This window comes from Chrysoperla carnea, chromosome 1, assembly GCF_905475395.1.
Source record: "Chrysoperla carnea chromosome 1, inChrCarn1.1, whole genome shotgun sequence".
Taxonomy (NCBI): Eukaryota; Metazoa; Arthropoda; class Insecta; order Neuroptera; family Chrysopidae; genus Chrysoperla; species Chrysoperla carnea.
This window is the reverse complement of record NC_058337.1, coordinates 97,699,265-97,721,364: the sequence shown is the minus strand read 5'-3', so window position 1 is coordinate 97,721,364 and position 22,100 is coordinate 97,699,265. Positions and strand designations below refer to the sequence as shown.

Below are 22,100 nucleotides of genomic sequence, written 5' to 3'. Positions count from 1 at the left end.
GATCATTTTGATCGTTACACTGAAAGCAACTTTGTGATTTTAAATGGAGCAACAAATTTTGTAGAAGATTCTTGTTCGTTGCAGCAAAAAAGCAACCTTTATTTGAAAATTTATTTTCGTAGTGCAAATTTTCGGTAACGGATTTTTGGTTTTTTCAGGTTCAAAACTTTTCCAACAAGAACAATGTTAGCCAATTTTGAAAATTCGAAAAATTTTTTTCTATATTATTTTTACTTCTTAAAAAACCATAAAATTAGGTTCCGAAACCATAACTCAAAATTCATCAAATACAACTGAATTCTGAAACTAAAAACCAATTAATGTATAACAATGAGTTCTCTCTAAAAATGAGTTCATGCGTGTTTCCACGTTTATTGATTTTCCATTACGTTTTAGAAATATAAGGTGGAAAAATCACCTGTATAATAATTATTATAAACTATGTACAAAATCAATTACCTTGGAAAATTTTTCATCAATTTAGTTCAAAATACATAATGCATGCGTGCATGTTACTAAAATTGAAATAGAGAATTCGTAAATCTTTTTATAAGTTACTCTTTTATTCGATACGTTTTGTTATAACCTAAGGATCACTAAGAACTACGTGGTGATGAAACTAGTAATCTTCGTCAAATTGCTGAAATCAACCTCCTTCTCAAGAACTTCGATCCACTTAATTAAAAACTCGATATACCGAATTGCAGCTCTTTTGCTCTAAAGAGATCGCTGGAGGTGCCCAAACGTAGATATACACAATGTTCTATAATTGACTGTATGGCTCTACACTTCCCAAATAAGGCAACAGACGCGAACAAAAAATCTCTTTACAAAATTTCGAGCTAGGGCCTGATTTTCGAGATATTAGAAAAATAAAAAAACCCATTCATATAAGGAAAAAAATGTAAAGCAATTTAAGTGGGCAGTGAAAACTGAAAACATAAACCGTTTGTTGTCTTTATCATGGCATATAATTACCAAATTATCTAACTTTTTTCGATTATTAATTACAATTGTGACTAATTCTGAGAATACGAATTCTATAAATCCTTTCTCCTTTGATATATCATAGGCCAGAAGTATTTTAAACTGCAAAATTTGAGGATTGCACTTGGTCAATTGATTCTTGTGCAGAAAACCTTGTAGATTTCCTCTTTAATTGCACTACTGTTGGAACGACGAAAACGATACAAAATTTTTTCCGTTAAAAATCGTTATAAGTGGAATGAAAATTATACTTGAAAATACTTGCCGCATTCGTTCTTTTATACAAAATGTCCTTAATAATGCTTTCTTAGATACGATGTAGCTTAAAGTTTAGCTGATTCAGCTCAAACCTAAAAACGAAGTCATACCATTTGGCGTTTTATGGCCCTAATATTGCTGTTTAAAATTTTTTTTTACTCATATTTAAAACATAGTTCACGATTTTACTATAATTTCCAATGTTGTGACTTTTTTTTTTACAAATAAACTAATATAATGTATTTCAGGTCATTGAACTAGATACCCGAAGATAATAGAGTTTTACCCGACGACTCCGAAATTTGTACGCGGTCACTTCAAATAGAAGGAAATATTTTCATTAAAAAATTACATTTTACGTCTTATATGGCCATGGGATGGCATTGACTATAATTTTGAAAAGAGAATTTTTGTTCTATGAAATGTCAACATACCCGACCTTAGTTGGAACATTTGTACTCCGATTTAGTTTTAGTCTAAAGTGATTTTATATATCTAACTGTAGGGCCGTGACTGGAGCAACTTTCCTTTTATCTGTACACGGTTTGTGGTAGAATATCTTACGGCTCTGAATAGAAGAGTAACCAAACTAAGCAACTTTTTTTTCTCAATACTATCTATGGTAGAATAGTTCAACGATCTGGAGAAACCATCCGGTATGAGACAATATGGCGGAAGAAAGAGAAAATATTATTAACCAAGAAACTATTAAATGAAATAAACAAAAAAGACGCTATCAGACGAAGTTATGACACGTGAATTCTGAATTAAACTACTATCAATTCAAATATTGAAATTAGAAGAATGGCTAAAGCTTATAAAATAAGGCACAATCGTATGAACTTCAAATTATTATATATTCAATTACATGTATGTATACGTCTTGTTAAGTGACAAATATCACATGTTACTTCACAGCACCATTTAAAACGACATTTACAATTAACGGTTTCATTTTTATCACGTGATGTAAAACCGCGTCCACAACACAATATATCACAACCATCAACTTCCTGACTACCATATGTACAATAGCGTCCTTGAGTACCTAATGATCCAGTTTTACGATTTACACGACAAAAATCTGGTGAATCTTCTGTGTAAACTAAATCACTACGACCTGGTGGTTTAATGTTTTCTCCTTCTGGCATAAACTTACGACCATCATTGTGGGCGATCACTTTTGCAGCACCATCGAAACGTTCTTTTAAACGATTGCCTACGTCACGAAATGATGGCATTTTTCGCCAGCATGTACGTAAAGTACACGATCCGGATAAACCATGACATTTACATTCGGTACGCATGTGATTTTTTACTGCCTAAAACAATGAGAAATTCTTGTGCAATTATTTTTATATTGAAGAATTTCAAAAGTAAGAATAATTGCTAAAATAATTTTACTTTAAATGTATCAAAATTTCAGCTCAGTGAAATCGATTGCCTTTGTTTAAATTATACATACAGTTTTGGAAATAATAAAATGAGCAGAGAACTTTGCATCGTTTACCGACAGCACTTGTGTTTCTACTTTTGGAAGGTTTGCTGAATAAATTGCCTTTAGATGATTATAGTACAAATAACGAATTGAAAAATATACTCACCAATCGACCAGCTTCATGATTGTGTAATTTCATTAATGTTTTAATATCGCTTCGTCGTCGATGTCTAGCATCCAAACATTCTTTAGACTTTTTGTAACCAAAATTAACATTATCACCACAACCACCCCATTCCCATTCTCCATCACCCCCCGGGATTGATGACGAAGCATGTGCCGCCATATTTGTTGCAGTATCAATATTATGATGATTATTATTGTTAATGACGATTCCATTATTTGCACCATTTTGATTGGTTACACTCAATCGTAAGCCAGCACGTTTTGAGTTTAATTTTGCGGTTTTTTCACATGAACATTCAACTAGATCTCCACTGGTACAAGCTCGTGTTACTGCATACGTGATTCCTGCTGCTATAATTGCATTCACAAATCCTGTCTCTCGCGTATCTGAAACAATTAGAACAATATGATAAGCTTTAGCGTATTATTTAAGTTTATTAAGAGATCGTCCATTAATTATCAACTTAATGCCACATTGTGTGGCATGGGGAGGGGAGTCAATAGCTTTATGACGTCACATGTTAAAATTTAAAATATAGACGCAATATTAATACGTAAAAAAATTAACCCAAAAAACTGACCCAATAAACATATAGGAACCCATTTTGCGCGCGTTTTATATGAGTTGATACTCATGAGAAATTGTAAATAATGTTTTCTGAATAGGTTTCGATTTTATAACCGACTTGAGAAAAGGAGAATATTATGTTAGTTGACAATTATTACCTGATCAAATAAAAATAAAATAAACATTTACGAACAAAACTGTAGAGCTACTTAAAATATAATTTTACCTGAAAAACATGTAAAAGTATAAATTGACCTTAAAAATGTTATCAGTGGTAATCTTTTTAAAGACCATACCATATTCCTACTGAAATAAGTCAAAACCAATAAACAAGTGACACCATGTATTATTATCAACTTTTATTTAGCAATAGTCTTCAAAGAAGAAAAAAAAGTGAATTGAATTTTACATGGATCAGAACCTAAAAGCGATGTTCAGATCCGAAAATCTTAACTCTAATTATAAATAAATAGCGAATAAAATTACTAATAAATACAAGTGCACCGATCGCAAAAACTGTATTTAGTAAAAACTAGGTATTTCTCCATTTATATAAATATTAAATAAATTCAAGTAGGAAGTATAAAACATCGGTGGAATCGAACTGGAGTTAGCATTGGAAAATGAAGTTTTGTTATTTCCAAACTCGCCTAGACCTAAATCAAATCAAATGAGCCAAACCTTGGCCAAGGCTAACAAATCAACTATTGGTTTCCTCCAGTCTTTACCAGGGTCGTTAAATCATGGAAATCAAGGCTTCGCTCGCTACCTACCCTCTTGCTCTAGCCATGGTATCCTTGGTCCAGGCGGATAAATCAAGCGTTGTTTGTCTACACTTAAAAATAAGTAAATAAATTTCTAAATTTAGATCCGACAATTCTTGATTAGCCCATGCTAATAAATCAATTCTTGTTTGACATCATTTAATCAAGCTTTAGGGGGAAATTAAAGTTTTTTTTCTTGTAGTTCATTTAGTCAGTTCTATAAAATACCTCAAGAATAAAAAGTAAACTTGGAGTACCTAAAGAACGATGAAGAGCTTAGCTTTCATATGATGGAGTTCGATGAAATGTTGTATTATTAATAGTTGCTATTGTATTATTTGAGAAAATTAAACAAAATATCTGCAAAAGTAAAATTTATAAAATTTGAAAAAACTCCGACAAATTTTTTGAGTACGGAGCCTTAAACTTGCATTTGAAACAAAGCTAAGAACACTCTTCATTAAATTACCTTTCAAACGAAAAAAAAATCAAAATCGGTTCATCCACAGACAGACAGACAGACAGACACACGCACATAGCGGTCAAACTTATAAAACCCTTTTTTGGTTTGGGGGTTAAAAACAAACTTGATGAACAATAGGGCAGAAAGAAAATATAATTTCAATTCTTCTCTGTCAAGTAGAAATTAAATGTCGAAATTTATCGTTTGTAGAATGTCCTAAAATTTTCTTCAATTAAAGAAATAATTAAAATTTAAATTAAAAAGTTATTTTTCTGAATGAAATAATATTTTTTAAAGATTTATTTTTGAATGGAGTAATCTTCTTGTCAAGAAATAGTGACCACTTAAATAAGGAACAATAAAAATGATTGTGTGTGGCCACTATTGATCAATTTGTTATCTCGATTTGTATTTTATTAGGGTGCTGACGTCAATTTTCTAATTGAGCGTGGTTTTTGAAAATTTATGATGTTGTCTTTTGTAAATGTACAGGGAGTCGTGTATATACTTTGGCAGTTTAAATATTATGAAGATTTTAAAAAACCTATATGAACAATTTTTAAAGCAGACATGAATGTTCTAGATTTTTAACACTCTTTTAGCAGTGGACTTTTAGCAATATTGACAAATCTTATGCACTTTTAAGATTTGTTTCTACAATTTTATTTTCTGCAAGTAAATAATATATATTTCCATTTTACCCAAAGAATTATAATGTTAGCGAATTTTCCTTCGAAGACGCTATAGTCTAGCACCGATGATGAAATTTTGATAAAGTTTCATTATACATTTATCGATTCTACTTATAAAAGCTAAAATAACGAAAATAATCGGTTGATAAAATTTGATTCTTTTAACTTTTGACCTGTATGTGCGTGTGTGTGTTATTGGAGAGTGTTCTTATCTTTGTTTCAAGTGCGAGTTCAGGGTACCCGAACAAACTAAAAAATTGGCGATGGCCTTCAAAATCGGTTCAGTTTAAGGAAAAGGGCAATGTAATTGAGAGTGTTCTTTGATATGTTTCAAGTGCGAGATAAGGGTTCCGTACACGAAAATTTTGTCAAAGGTGTTTTAAATTTTGTAAATTTCGCTTGTTAATGGTATTTTCTTCGAACTGCATTGAAGGTTTAAGGAGAGGCGCAGGGGTGTGTTAAAATGTGTGTGTCTTTTAACTTTTTGAGCTCGTACCTGAGCTCGTAAGGAAAAAAAGATTATGAAGATGAGCTCTTCCAATATACCCTATCTTCCAATATAAGATTCGAAGTTTGTTTGGAAGGAAATTGGTTAGACATTAGTACAGAAAACGAGGTCCGGACGATTTTATAGTAAAATTTTGAGAAACTCTTTAAAATTCTAATATACTTTAGACCTATAATATATTCTATCAGACAATTTACACAGTATCACAAAACTTTTGAATTTTGTGCAAATCTATTGCATAACTTGAAAATACTTACTTAACGTCCCGCAGTTATCAGTTCTTACGTTCAAATATACAATACTTAAAGTTCATACAATACAAAAGTTCGTTTTCAATATAATCATTAGGCCAAGATAAAATAGGACACCCTGTAAAAGTCTTTGGTATGATATTTGAAAAAAAAAAAAAAAACCAAAAAAAAACTATATATTTTTAAATAGCTTTTTTACCAAAATATTTTTTGGATGCTGTGTGTGTAAATTACAAGTTATGCTGCTGTGTAAGTTGTTTTATTCTTAATTAACGAATTAAAATATAATATAAGAAAAAAATAAAAATAAAATTTATGTGGGCGATGCTGTTATTTATATACAAGAATGTTCTAAATTAGCAATTTTATTGTTTCACAATTTTATGTTAATTTATGAACAAATGACTTTCACATACCTTTTTTTCCACTATAAGACTCATTTGTTTCCATTTATTGACGTTTTTTTCTACTCAATCGTTTTTATTTAATTTTAATTGTTTTTTGATTGTTTTTCAATTGACAACTAAGAAATCGTAAAAGACTCTATAAACTGACAATGTTATTTTTATTGACTATGGTGAATCAATAATTAAGATTTAATAGCAGAAACACTGTATATGTAGATACATAGCCAGGAAATAGATAAATATCTATTACAAAGTATTTTCTTAACCCACCCAAGATATAAATATTTGTTTTTCGAAAAGTAATTCTAGGTAACCTGGAAGGTCAAAGTAAAAAAATGATGTTCGTCTTTGATATGAAATTTTGGAAATGGCAGTTTCAAATATTATATTAAGTTACAGTCAAATGAACTGTTTTACCATATGTATTTATACATATGTATATAACTGGGAGGGCAAGAACGAAACCCCTCCAAAAAAATATGAGGAGTGGTTCTTAACATTGAGTAAAAATCTACCAAATTTGGATAAGCCGCCGATGTCTCCTTTTGAGAATATAAAATAAAAATGATAAAAATTTTGAAAAAAATTCTATTTTCGACGCTATTTTGTTGGTTGGCACCACTACATATTTTGATGTGAAAAGAAAAACCCCAAAGTTTCACAGCCCGAACTTTTAATCCATATAACAGCCTTTTTTTCCATAATTTTATTTCAGTATAATATCATATCTTAGGAAGATTAAGTTATAAAGTAAATAAGAAAATATGTTATTCAAAGCTAGATAAACAAAGCTAGATAGAAATGACGATAAACCTAGACAGAAGAATGTAATAAATATAATTGATTAGTTCGATTTTAGTATCATAAACAATGCCTGATCCACAATATATTTTGCCAAAGCTCTTATTCAAATATTGGCATCATATCAAGTATAGAAAGAATATATAAGAGTTTTCAATGCAGAATAGGTGCACGTTAGAAATATTTTTTACCCCTAGGTAGGCCAAAGTTTTGTATAGAAAACGTTTCATTACAGCAAAAGCTCCTTTAAAAATAACTATAGTTACGATTCTATAAAATATTTACTCCTTTACTTTTTGTGACCTAGTAAAATGATAAGATATTTCGTACTTTGGGTTCAAGCAACGAAACTTGGTACACGTGCTCTCTAGACGTTGTTTCCTTGTGGTGGCAACATTTCTCTATAGCTTGAGTATAACTAAGAACATTTCTACCCGACTGTAAATGCTAATTTTTTTACGTATACACAGAGTGTATCAGAATAAATGGTTAAAATTTTAAAGGATTGTAGGGTCCACCGAAACAAGCATTTGCGTGTGTCAAGTTTCTCCCGAATTAGATGGTTTTTGTATAAAAATGGTTCGAAGAAAGTTGTGTGTTTATTTATGGTAACAATTTCTTCTGTTATACCAATCTTAAAGAGTTTGTGAGTTTCAGCGGAATTGGAGAACTGTCAAAGATAGACAGAAGAACTATCAAAGATAGAGAAAGTTAAACTATGCTTCTCATTAACCTAAATTTTTAATGAAAATGAAGTTTTGTAGGTTATGGTTATGTATAATATATAAAACGCAATCTCTCAATAACTTTGGACCTAAAGAAAATTTATGAAAAATTCAGATGGTACTTTATTTATATATTACTTATTTTGCTAAGAAATGTGAGTATCCGACACAATATTATAAAATCAAACCGATATCTATAAGACGAGGAGTAACAGGTATTAAAAAAAAAAATTCAAAAGGTTTTTCATACGTAACTAAGAATTGTTTGTCTCTTCTGTTTCTACACACATGTTACACGCGGTAAAGATTATTGAAAATGATAGCTTTAATTGATTTATCAATTTCACCGACAATATTTACCTCTCTATACCCTAACCTACAATAAACAGATACAATCGATCTCATTAAAACAATTTTATTTATGAAAACTTGTTATATTATTGTTGCAAATTTTGTTTTTTTTTTTTAATACTTATTTACTTTATATCATATTTACTTTATATCATTTTTATTTTTTTTATTATTGTCGATAGTAGGTACATAGTATGTACGTTTCATGTTATTCAGGTTATTCAGATCGCGCACGCAGTAAATACTATTCAAAAACAAGCCCTTGCCTAAAGTAATAATCAGTAGAAACTGGTTTAGTCAAGTAAAGTCATTTTTTCACAAAGGGGTTGATGCTTAAAGTCGATATTTATTGATACTAATAGTATTGAAACAATACGTCAGTATGTCTCGATACGATTAGATAATTATCTAAAATACAACCTTGACATCCGCCCGCTTCACTTCCTTGAGAGCCGCCTCCTCTCTTGATATCTCATTTATCCCCTTTCCAACACTCGAAGATTTTTCACTTTTTAAGTGTAAAATAGTCATAATTCATTGAGTATACAAGAAAAGATGGCCATGAATTGTTTTACATTTACTATTTTATATTGTTATTTATTATTTTAAATCTTTACTTTATGGTCCAAATGATGTTCATAGATGGAGTAGTAAATTGTATCTCGTGTTATTCTGATGTATGGGCTATATTTTTGTACAGTTTCATTCAAATCTATTCGCTAGTTTTTGCGTGAAAGCGTAACAAACAAACAAACATCCTTACTTTCACATGTATAATAGATAGGGATAGGAATTTGTTTGAATTTCACATAATTATTGACACGTATACTAGCGCAGCCGATAACTGGCAAATATAAAATCACTTATGAATTTTATTTTCTTAACGCCACGATAATCTATACGGATTCATCACGGTAACGATTGTCTTCGTCAGTAATGAAGTACCATTATTCTTGCTTATTTAGTTTTTAATATTAACGGCTAAAATATCTGATACTTCCAAAAAAGAAAAAAAGGGGGTAATACATGTGTATATCATATCATTTTGCCCATCATACAGTAAATATATCAATTAATTTTGTATTGGACAAAACAATTATTTAATCTGTGAGAATTTGACAGCGATTGATGAAGCTGTTAGTAATTCGATTACGTATACATATAATATGATGATTTTGAATTTTGCGATACCGTAGTTGTTACAGATATTCCTTTATATTACAGATAACTCTATTTTGCGATATTTCCAATCAAGCAGCGAGGCAATAAATCTTCCATATTTACTGAACCAAGCCCTGGTATACGAGCCCCTACTCAAGGTTAATCAATCCAGCTTTGGTTTACCAACTGTTGGTTAAGTCCTACCTGCCAAAGCCACAAAAAGTTTACAAATATCTCTGAAAAAGTTTTAGACAGAATTCTGGAGAACAAACTTAAATTACTAAATCACAGAATCGAGTACCTATCTTGATTGATATAAAAGTATTAAAAACTTTGATAGAATTAAAAAATAGCTTGAATTTTTGTTTACAAATTATCCCTGTAAACTGTTTTTACAATTATCGTAAAGATTTTATCTTGGCGTTATAGTTAATGTTCGAATAACCTTAAATCTTATATGTTATATGTGTGTATGAAGTTGTGATATTTCCTCGTAAAAAAGAGAAAATGTTTTATCGTACGCATAACATAAAGTTGTATAATATTTTACACATTTTTATAACCGTATTTAGCTTTAAGTATTTTGTTTTAAGTATAAAGTATTTTATTTATTTATTTTTTATTCTTAACAAGAACATTAATCACTTGATGTCATATTGGCTTTTTGAACTGCTTGCTTTTTGTTCTTTTGATTCTATATACCTACACCTGCATAGGAATAAGAAAGTCTGGTAACGTAGTATTTTACAAAATCGATCTAGGTCTTGTAATTTTAGTTTAAATAATGGTGAAAAAAAAACTAAAATATTACCGCGGATTTAAATCACGACTCTCTTGCTTTTCAGGCAGAGCCAAGTTTAACCAACTTGGAAATAAGCTGTTGAAAATATTTCTATTGGATATATATTGTTTACATACCTATTGCTAATACATTCGTAAGATATATTGCATATAATGACAAAGACTACCTGTCTATTGAGAAGCCAAGAGTACGTTATTTAGACTAATATATAATCAGAAATTTTAAATTAAATATTATATAAAAGAACCTTTACAAGTTCTATGAAAAAAGTATTCTTCCATAAAAGTTAATTACTCTCATCTGGTCCTCGAAATTTGTATTCATCGGCAGCAGCTAACTTCTAAAATATTCTAAATAGGGTGCTCAAAACAAAAAGTTTCCTCGATAGAGTGTTGCATTCATTCTATGTTCATACCAAAGATTAAATTTATTTCTCTCCTTCAGCAATAGGGAAGCAAAACCCCTTGAACTGGGATACGAATGCTTAGTATACAATTTCTCTAAATACCAACAAGAGTTCGCTTAGTGGTAATAAACAATTGTTTATGCAAAGTTGAAGATGGCCAGAGCCAGAGTTGAAGATGAACATTCAGAGCCGAGATAAGTCTTGGCATGCCCATTTCTTGGCCAAAACTAACATATAACGTATTAGTGTGCCAACCCTTGCCCGAGTCTTTGTCAATTGAATCTCTAACTAGGTTTCTTGTTACTTTACATTCATATTTTTTTGAAAAAAATGGCCTTGGGAGTAAAGTTGATCAACATAGTCATGACATATTTATGTTTAAATCTAAAAGCTATGATCAGTATACGTGATCAGATTATCAAAGAGCTTGACCCATGTTGAAACTAAGGTTTTTCTTTTTACTTGCATCTAATTAGATTTCTTTTTACTTGCGTCTAGAATTTATCGTTCGAAGTTAATTTCGATTTCTTCCAGTTATAGTTTCAAACCTTGGGCAGTAATGGTCAATAATCTCCTCCCAAGCTTGAAAGAATAAATTAATATTGGCAATTTGGATCAGGAATTTCGAACAGAAGACTACCTTAGAAACGCTTCTGGATATTCATATAAATACTTCTTAGAGAAGGTAAATAATTCTTTGAATATCTTTGAATTCCTCTTATAGCGTTTGTAAACCCACATAGAGGTATTACCTCCTTATATAACAGTAGACATTTGAATGCCTCTCTAACTGTGAAAAGGAAGATTCTGGAAGAATTTGTGCAATAACATTTTGGCATAGAGATATGAAGATAGAGAACGCCGCCTGTTAGTGGATGCGATATGCGAAGCGAGAGACAAGGCTGCCAATAAGTTCCCCTATGTCCTTGCCTTACACATATACTTAAACTTACTAATACGTATAATAAGAATATATGTACATATGATTATGACAAGGACACAGGGGAACTCACTGACAGTCTTCTCTCTCATTCAACATATCGCATCCACTTACAGGCTAGTAGATCCCTCGCGTTCTCTATGTATAAAATTCTATGAATTGTTGATGTTATATTCAAGAAGTCATAGGAATTAAAATACACAACATTAACTAATTAACATCTACATCTAATTAATTAGTATCTTGTTTTCACTTTTAAGACACTATAAACTCTTATTTAAAGTAGACCTTCATTTTCAATGTCATAAATATTTCTAAATAAATGACATTTGTCAATCACGTACACAATGACAAATCAATAGACAAAGTAGAACAATTTAGTCAACAATAATAAATAACAAATATATCATTGCTATATTTAAATCTTCATCAATTCTTGTATATCGATAGCTGGTTTCAACTTTGAATTTTTCTTCAGATATTCCCATAGAAATAAAACTTACATCTTCTTTTAGATATTATATTTATGATTAATTGTTATTGGATTGTTTTTATATCTAATTAATAAATAATTTTTAAATTTATGATTGAAATATTGCTTGCTATCTGTAAATGAACTAAAATTCCAATACAGTGAAACCTTTTCTCATTATTTATTTACAAAAGAGTGCTTACAATTTTTCAATCTCGGAAAGGTATATACTTTATTTCATACTTTTTTCAATTAAAAATGTTCCGACTTATAGGTAGGTGTTTGTCTATGTAGCATAACATTACCTTTAAATGATTTGTAGTCTAAATTAAGGATTATAATTTTAATGAACAAGTAATAATATTAAGTAACTTTTTAACACGCTTTTATTAGCTGGGTATGGAATCTTTGAAATTGATGTTCTCCTTCAAAACGGCGCATTGAATTGAAACGTTGCACACTTATCAAGAACCAAGAACAGTACAATATTTTAATAAGTTTTTCAAACTAGATGATTACGATCGTCAGGATTAACGATCAACTAAAAATTTGATGGTCGAAGCGCAGATAACATTCCATAATATTAATAAATAATAGTTTCAAAAAGGAAAGGAAAATAAAAGTGGTTCAAAGAAACTAAATAACACGCTTTTGTAACTATCAGGACTAAAAAGTAAAAAATAATTTCTAATTAAAAGACGTATTTATGAGCTTGTGCCTATGGCTAATTATCGAAGTCAGAAGAAATATCTTCTAATACATTTGTATTTCTGGCGTCATACAAATTCAAAAAAGATTTTTGAATGAGCTCTTAATTATGATTTCTTAAAAAAGCAGGTTTAGACGCTTTGAATTATTATATTTATGACTTTTACAGATTTCCAAAAAAATATTTTAAATATTTGAGCTCATATTTTTGTTTCTTGTTTGTTTTTTTGCTTGGCTTTTTGTTTTTTCTTCAAATGATAATATTTTTCTTTATGTGGTAGTCCGAAAAAAGGCGTCTGTTTTAACTATAACAGTTTACAAAATGAGGAAAAAGCGTCTTAATATTCTCATATTTTTGACTTTTTATAAAAGGTAGAAAAAAGATCTTTTATGCATTAAGAACATATTCCTATAGTTTTACGAATTACAGAAACAAAAATTCGTAACGCAGGAACTGCACTAGTTAAGCGAATTCCCTCACAGATTGAAAAAAATTAACACATTTTTCTTAAAATCGAATGCACTTTTAATTTTTCAAGAATTTTTATTTTGAAAACTAAGCGTCTATTCTAAAAATTACAAGAGTACTTTTCAGTTTTAAACTGATCAAAAAATACATAAATATTTTTTATTTTGAAGAAATTCCCAACTTTGTACATTGCGGATCACCCACCCCCTGTTTATCGGTCGATTTTTCTCATTAACGAACTTGACCTTTCAAATACCAAAACCCTTCTTTATACCAAATTCAAATCGGACTTAAATTACGACCGCTAGATATTTTACAGACACATAAACGTATAGACACATACATACAGACATACATACATGAATATATATATGTATATATAAATTTTAACAATGGTCATTTTTAAAATCTGGTAGGTAGGATTGATGAACATTTGATCAAATTTCCCAAAATTCCACCATCAGTACAAAAGCAATAGCTCCATTTCCTTCGACAATTCGCTAATTCTTCTTTCTGAAAAACGTTTACCGCCAGCACTATTAATAAATTTCAACATTAATGATTTCTGGGCACAAATTGTTAAAAGTCTCACTGTAATTTATTTTTATGTTGAAGAATAATAATTTACAATATCGTTAACAATATTAGTTTTTAAATACGTATATTATTTATTATTAGTAAAACTGTATATTTTTTTTTTTCTAGCCATATATGTATATGCTATAATTTAATATACTATAATTGTATTAGCAATTTGTTAATGTTCTATTATATTATTTTATAATTAGTTATTAATATCATTTTATATATATTTTTTATAAATATTATTGATTATTGATTCGATTTCATTGAGAATAATAACATTTATATTATATATAGTATATTATCTACCTAAATGATTTATTTACTTGTTTTTACAATTATTATAGTATTATTATTATTTCAGTCTAGGAGAAATTGACACATAAATAATATTAATATTATTGTTATAATTGTTTTTGTTGACAATATATTGATGATTGTCAAGTATATGAAATAATAAATAGCACCCATAGAGGAATTAACAACCTGGACAATATTGATTCATGCTTGAGAGAAGATTCTTGAGTTTTAGACAATGATTCGAAACCAAGACCCAAAACCAAGCTCCAACCAAGTTGAATTATACAGCGTGGGTCATTTTAATCTATAATGGCTAATAATTCGTTTTGTAGTTAACCAATCAAAAAATTACTCTAACAAAAATTGGAGAGTCTGACGGGGAATATCATGTTCTGGCATCAGATTGGAGCTTGTTTTTCGGGTTGATTTAATAGCCAATTTAGATTATAAACGGTAAGAGATAGAATAACACCTTAAATTAGATAGTTGACCCTCATAAAAAGACTAACAATTTTTGTTTCAAACATTCTTCAAAAAATACGTTAGCTTTCGTAGGAAATGGGGCTTAAAAATATGTGATTTAATTGGAAAAAAAAACGCTTAAAAATTGTCGATATTGTAGGTCAAAGTCATGGACACAGGCGAATGTCCTTTATTACCCTTGACAACTTTTGCATAAAGCATTTTACCACAGTTAGCGTGTTTCCTTTCGATTAAATGCAATAATGACATATTTTTAAGTCGCATTTCCTCCGAACGCTGACGATATTTGAAAAAATAGTTTAGTTAAAAAAATGATTTTTTTTGAGGATCAACTTTCTAAATTAAAGTGATATTCTCTTACCGTATTAGATCTAAATTGTCTATAAAGAAAATTCGAAGAACTAGGTCCAATCTGATGTCAGAACATGATGTGTCCCATTAAGCTCTGCAACTTTTTTTCAAATTATTTTTTGATTAGTTAACTGGAAAACGATCTATTAGCCATTATAGATGAAAATGACCCACCTTGTATATAACTGGAAAGAACCTAGGTTAGGCTCATAAAATTTGGTTGAGGTGTATTCAGGAATTGGAATAACAATGTTGTATTGTCTCATTCTGGCCCTATATTTATCGCAGGGTAAAGTACAAAATCTGCTCTTTATCATGAAAAAGGCTTGTCCAAAAATATAAGCATTAATCACTTGCAAGTCTTGTCGTTACTTACTATTTAAACTATTTAAAATTAAAATATATATATTAAACGTTTTTTTTATTGAATGTTTAATTTTCTTGTGACTATTCAGGACAAAACGTCTGCAATTACTTGAATAAGAATTAGACAGTATATTTATAATGAGTAGATTTCTTGTTTTCTGTAAATGTCATTAAAATAATATAAGTATGGATTTTTTAGAAAAATATCTCATCTAAACATTAAATAATTGAAGAAGAATTACTCTGCTAATATAAAGTAAATTATATTAGCAGACTTAATATAATTAGTATTGCTGTACCTGTTTCATTATTAAATATCTTCTTCATGCCTGTTCCGCACGTGAAGTTGAAAAAACTATGCCATGTATGTATTAAAATACGTCAAGATTATTGAACCTACGTATTGGAGGAGACTCGCTTATTAAACGTTAAAATCACTTTTGAAAATTTAGAGAAAACGTCAGAAATTAATTTATTTTATCATATAAAAGTTGGTAAATATGTAATCTTTTTTATCAGCGAAATAAAATGGTAAAATTACCAATAATAAACAGATAATTGTAACGAAAAAAAATTTTTTACACTAAGTTAAGCAGACAGAATTGTTTGTAAAAAGAACGGGGGAGAGTATACATAATTTCGCTATTTTAATTTCCAGATGTTTTTAGTTTTTTTGTAAAATTTTAAAATTCCGATTTTTAATTTAAGCTACATTATCTTTATTACTTCTATCTGGATTGACTCGTACTTCTATGCTAGACATGCTTAAGCCCTTGGATTACAATACAAATTTTCAATTCTAATACTCTTAATTTCTGCGGTTATATCTTAGTCTATTTATTGTATTTTGTAATTTATAAGATTTTAGTAGTTTTTAAGTAATTTATAATTAATTGGTTCGATAAAGTATACGAATATTTTGCATCACTAAATAAGCATAGGTTTAACCATTCTGAGTGATATAACTGTACGATATGTTATTACAGTTATATGACTCAGAATGGTAAAACCTGTGCACATTGTGTGACGCAGAGTATTACATACAAAAAATACTTTGCCACGCAAAATTTGAGCAATCTTGAAAAATATCTGACGTAGAGTACTTCTGATGTGGATCAGACACTAAATAGTAAATGTTGTAGACAGTATTTAAAAATAATTGCTTTAGGTAATATCTCACCTGACACGTTCACACAATCGCGATAAGTATAATAATTATCTAGAATTCTGTACTAAATATACATTACTGACTTTTGTCTTTATTACATATTTACGTATTGAGATATATCAAATAATTATTGATAGAGAGTGTGCTATAAAAGAAGTTGGATTTTTAGCCATTTTACCAGCCTTTTCGGAAACGAAAAACTTCACTGTATTTAATTTCTGTTAAAAAACTCCTATCTCAGGCTGGGTTAATTTTTATTTAAAAAAAAATTGGCTTTAACCCTGGTACTCAACCCATATTTTTTTCTAGGATACTACCACCTTAGCTTCCACTAGCATTGTTAGGCATTTTTAAACACGATCAAGCCGTTTCGCTGTCAAGGGTGTCTTTTTTTGATCAGAAATCTAAATGTGTGCACCAAAATTCTTACGTACGCGGAATCAGCCAACGATAAAATATTAATGCCACCCTGGTACGGTGTAGGAGCTCAGGAAAGCCACCCCTAGGTAGGTTCATCCATTTCTTGACCAGTCTTTTTAGGGTTTAGTTTGTGCTCGTCAATGGCGACATTGCCAGAGGGAGAGAAGAGCCTATTGTTTCATTTGAACGGCCTCCTTGATTTCTCGAATAGCATCAAAGGTGGTTTGAGTGACACGGAAGGCCGTGGGTACATCTAGATGGGGATACTCTTCTCCGGGAGTCCTCCTCCTTGGATGGCAAGCTCTGTGGGAAAGACTTTCCATCGTCGTCTACAGTCTATATGTAGTGAAGCACATTTCGGTGGTGCCTTAATTAAACGTGTCTAAAACTTGTCTATGTTTTTGAAGTGTTAGATAAAAAATCTCTAGCGGTGCTTCCATATATCATGTTGACAATATATCATGTAATTCTTTCAAGAGTATTTCTAATAAAACCAAAATCAACAAACATTTCTAAAATCTAACACAATCGCTATGGCCTTAAAATGTCATTTTTGCAATTTTTATTAATTAATTCTTTGATATTTCTTGTTCACACGTCCCAAAAGATGTTAAAAATGAATTAAAATAATTTCGAAATCACAATAAACATGTTTTTCAATAAAATATACAATCAGATAAAAATAGCAATTTTGAGATTATTTTATTTATTAAATAATAATATTAAAAAAACCTACAACGTTTAAAAAAAAGTATCAGCACTTATAACTCAACTTCCATCAATGGAATAGTCAAGATGAATTTAATATACTTCTTTCAGCGATAATACTGACAAAAACGATACTGGCAAGAAATATCAGCGACGGGAATATCATCTTTTCTTATACCTGGAAAACATTTATAAACGAGGGATAGATCCTTTTTCACATCTATATCTTAGATAACTAAATTTTTCTATTTTAGATTTGTTTTCAATTATATAAGATGGCCATTTACTTAATTTTCGCAAACCCGATTTAACCCCCACCAATTTTTTTGTTTCAAATAGTGCCGTCTCATTTTGAAATTTCCAATTATAAATTAGCTACGTCTGTAAGTACTGTAAGTACTGAAATTTAAAATTACAGGTAAGGAGTCGACAGTTTTTATAAGTACAAGCTGGATGCGTTCAGTTGAAAATATGTTATCTCGATGGCGGTCCTTACAGCAAGTCCTCAAGCTATTACACATGCTAATTGTGGGTTGACTCAGGAATAAATACCTAATATCATTCATACCTAATTCAATTGTACTAAGCCGATAGTGCACAAGTTTTTTGGGAATAAGAACAAGACTGTGTGTACAGAACCAAGAATGTGTGCAGGTGATGGTCGCTGTTTTGATCTTGCTATTTCTCATAGCATGAGTAAAAAAGTCTATAGGTTTTTATAAGCATTTTTATAACTTTTTTTGCATCTAGTGATAGCAATTACGGAAGTATATAATATTTTTATGCATTAAACTCCAAATTTGGTAAATAATATATAAAACTTTCACAAAATCACTTTCGTTAATTTATAATATATACTATAACATAATATATAAAATAATATATTATACAAAACGAACATAATTATTAATTTTATAAGAATTAAGAAATGTTAACGAAAATTTGTGAGAAGGTCTTCTTGCATTAGTAGCGTAAAGGCAAATTATAAGCGTTTTTCAAGTTTAAAAACGTATTATTTATTCTTAAAACTCAAATAATAACAGACATATGTTTCTAAAATCTAAGTTAAGGTTATCGAATCTTTTTCGATTCCAAAATTTGTACGCCCTATGCTCAGGTCCGGAGGGAAATAAAACAGATTCAAAACAGACACAGTCCATTAAGCTATTTTTTAAAAATCTGCTTCCAAGAAAAATAAAGAAAAGCTAGTAAATCTAAAAATCATCAATAGCGAAAATTAGTTTAAATTAGAATATAATATCAGCCTATTCTGAGAAAATTCTCATATTTCTTTTTGCATATTCTATATAATCAATTGGGGAGGGATGCTTCTCTGCTTCCGTCTTATCTCTGCTTCCGCCTGCGTGTATTTCATAAAATCATACTCATGCAAACTTGTGCTTTTCGATATACGCCCATAAATTGAGACAAAAGTTTCGAACCCCACGTTGTCTTTATTTAACGCATTTTTTGTGTGTTTAAGACGATTCTAAGCATTTGTTTATTCTTGTCTTTTATTACCTAACATCACTATTTTCGAGATATTTTATTTTGTGGTTCTGGTCAAAATTTGATGTGACAAACGCATGATACTACTAGCAGATACCCACCCGCTTTGCTGGGCAATTTCTCCTTATTAAAACAAAGACTATCACGTTATAACCATCACTTATCCTCCCTTTTGTTCAAAATTTTTTGGATTTTAATCTTCTAGCTGACATTGTAACTTTCTCTAGGTCCAACCATTAAATTATCCTAATTTTTATACTTCTTGGATCAAAATTACCCCATCTAATGAGTTTCATCAAATTCCAAAACAAAATTTTTTCCCGATTTTGTCGATGTTTTCAAATGGTATATGCATGTAGGAGGTGCACTCAGTCACTGAAAATAATTGAGGAGCTGCTAAATGAAATTATCAGCGAAAAAGGTGGTAAACACATATATGGTATCACAATGGACTCTATAACCTAAGTGTGCGCTTCGTGGACAACCTTTCTAACCTAACCTAATTAACCTATTATTGGCCTAGCACAAAAGTTTGTCAGTTGATTGAATACAGACACAAAATCTATTTTTCTATGCAATTCTCAAAAAATAACTTGATTTGGATCCTCTTTCGTACTTTGTATTTAGTTTTTGTTTTTGAACAATTTTGGATGATTCACTTTATTGGATTTGCATGCAATATTCTTGATATTTACCAAATTTGTACTGATAGACTTTGCAACATGCAAAGCCCCCTTCAAAAAATTGCAAAAAATCGAAAAATTTATTTTATATCCAATTCCGATAAAACTCAGTATATAAGGTAATTTTGACCCAAAAAGTACAAAAATCGGGTACATTTGATGACTGGTCGAATAGTTTTTGAGATACAGACTAAAATCGATCCACAAATTGCAATATCGCAGAAACTCTACCCATTCGCTTCGCAATTTTAAATATATAGACTTTTTGATGATAATTCGAAAATAATGAGTGAAGTCAAGGCTAACAAGGTCGGTATAGCCGAGGCGATCTTGTATTTACTCTAGCTCGATAAGTGACAAACTTTTAACGGAAAAATAGGCACAACACTGGCGAATATTAAAAATATCATCACTGTTGGATTATTATTACTTTCTTGCGTTAGATTTGATGGCTTCCGTATAATTTTAAGAAAAAAAATGATTACTCACCACGCATTAATACTTTTCGTATACTACGTCGAACAGTTGTACAATTCCATCGACGATCACGAAATTGATATTGGCATTCATTTGTCGCTAATTTCACACCGAATGCAATACGTTCAACTAATGGGCTATTATTTTTATATAAATCTATTAACATTTTACTACCGCCACGTTGCCGTTTTGTACGCTTACACATATCTCTTGTATCCATTAATAATTGGGCGTCCGGATCTTCCGGTAAACGCTGATGATACATTTTATTTTTATTATTTATTGACATTTCATTACGATTTGTATTTGTGTTACTTAGATGTGGACGCATTACAACTTTATCACTGAAACAAAAGAGAACTCGATTAGTTGGCACATTTTAAAATTTTGTTTGGAAAAATATTCGATGAATAATACGAAATAAAATTGATGTGGAAATGTATGAGACAAGAATGATCTCTGTAGAACTAATAGTTTCCGAGATAAAGCCTTCCTAAGTTTATCATTTTTTCGAACCCGTTATGTTTTGCAATATTCTGTCGTTTGAAATGAATTTTGACCCTGATCAACACTAGCGTACTCCGTTGGAGGTAGCTAGAAGTACCCCCGCTAGAATGATCTCGACGGTCTCGAAAACTATTGGTTCTACAGAGACGATTCTAGTCTCATATTGTTGCAAATTTAGTCTATTTTGAGATTTTATATCTTGAAAAGATACCATAAAAAACTAGCCCTTTAGGGTTATAATCGTAAAAATCTAACAAAAATTCTTGTTACGAGGTGTTTTTTAATTCTCGGTCTCATCTCGGTTTAATGAATCGAAATAGCACTGATTGTCATTAGTTCCGTAGCTTTATAACTATCACAAACTATAATCGTCAAAACTTGGATTATTCATAAGATCAACATAATATACAAGTCTGCAAAAATAACTATCGAATTTGATGCAAGCTACCCCGTACTATCGAATAACAAGGCCATCATATTAATTAACGTTTGAAATTTTACATTTATATTTATTTAATTTCTTTAAAAACTTTAACTTGGTTAATGATCAGATATGCATGGGCACGGTCTTTGAAAGAACGTAATTGATTAGCCCAAGAATGTAAAAAGGAAGCCAAAACAATATTGAGTCGGTTTCATTGAAAAAATACAACGGGAGGTTGCATTTAGGTTCAAAGGTAAAAGACTACCTTCACAAATCTGATACGAGATATTACTTATAGCTTATTTCTGCATTCTGATCTCCAACACAACATTCAAAATTCCTATTCGCAATTTTTCTAACTATTCTCTTTACTCCTTGTTTTGTATACATACAAATGAAAATGTAAATGATATTATAATATAATGTTTACTGGGACCATTAATTAATAATGCTGTTGAGCTTTAAATGTTAGTGTTGTTTACAAGCATAACGTCACTTTACGCCCTGTTAAACATCGCTTACACATTATCAATCAGAATAGATAAACAAATTTATATTATTATAAAACGGATGGCACATACATTTGTAAAAACGTCATCCAAATACTTTATTTACTATAATAACATCTTTATAGGGTTATCAACTAATTTGATTAGTTAATAATTGACTATGCAACTGGAAATTTATTTAAGCCTAAGAGTCTTTGGTCTCAAAAACACAAGCAACTGGAAATTTGAAAGAATGTAGGTTTAAGCTGACCCAATT

The 22,100-nt window shown here is 30.1% G+C and overlaps 1 protein-coding gene across 1 annotated transcript; it reads right to left on the bottom strand.

The window, feature by feature from the left end:
• Positions 1-2,105: 2,105 nt before the first annotated feature.
• LOC123292528 (protein Wnt-6) lies at positions 2,106-21,861 on the bottom strand. The gene is made up of 5 exons (XM_044873245.1): positions 21,818-21,861; positions 20,417-20,748; positions 3,121-3,256; positions 2,850-3,033; positions 2,106-2,567 (listed from the first exon to the last, which is right to left on the bottom strand). Exons 1-5 carry the CDS (start codon positions 21,859-21,861, stop codon positions 2,106-2,108), a joined length of 1,158 nt encoding a protein of 385 aa, XP_044729180.1.
• Between the last annotated feature and the right edge of the window lie 239 nt (positions 21,862-22,100).

Excerpts from the sequence above, each read along its gene's own strand:
- LOC123292528 (XM_044873245.1), bottom strand. The coding sequence starts at position 21,861 with ATGTGTAAGCGATGTTTAACAGGGCGTAAAGTGACGTTATGCTT. Across the intron at positions 20,749-21,817 it reads CGTAAAGTGACGTTATGCTT|TGATAAAGTTGTAATGCGTC; the intron begins GTAAACAACACT and ends CTTTTGTTTCAG. Across the intron at positions 2,568-2,849 it reads ATCATGAAGCTGGTCGATTG|GCAGTAAAAAATCACATGCG; the intron begins GTGAGTATATTT and ends TCATTGTTTTAG.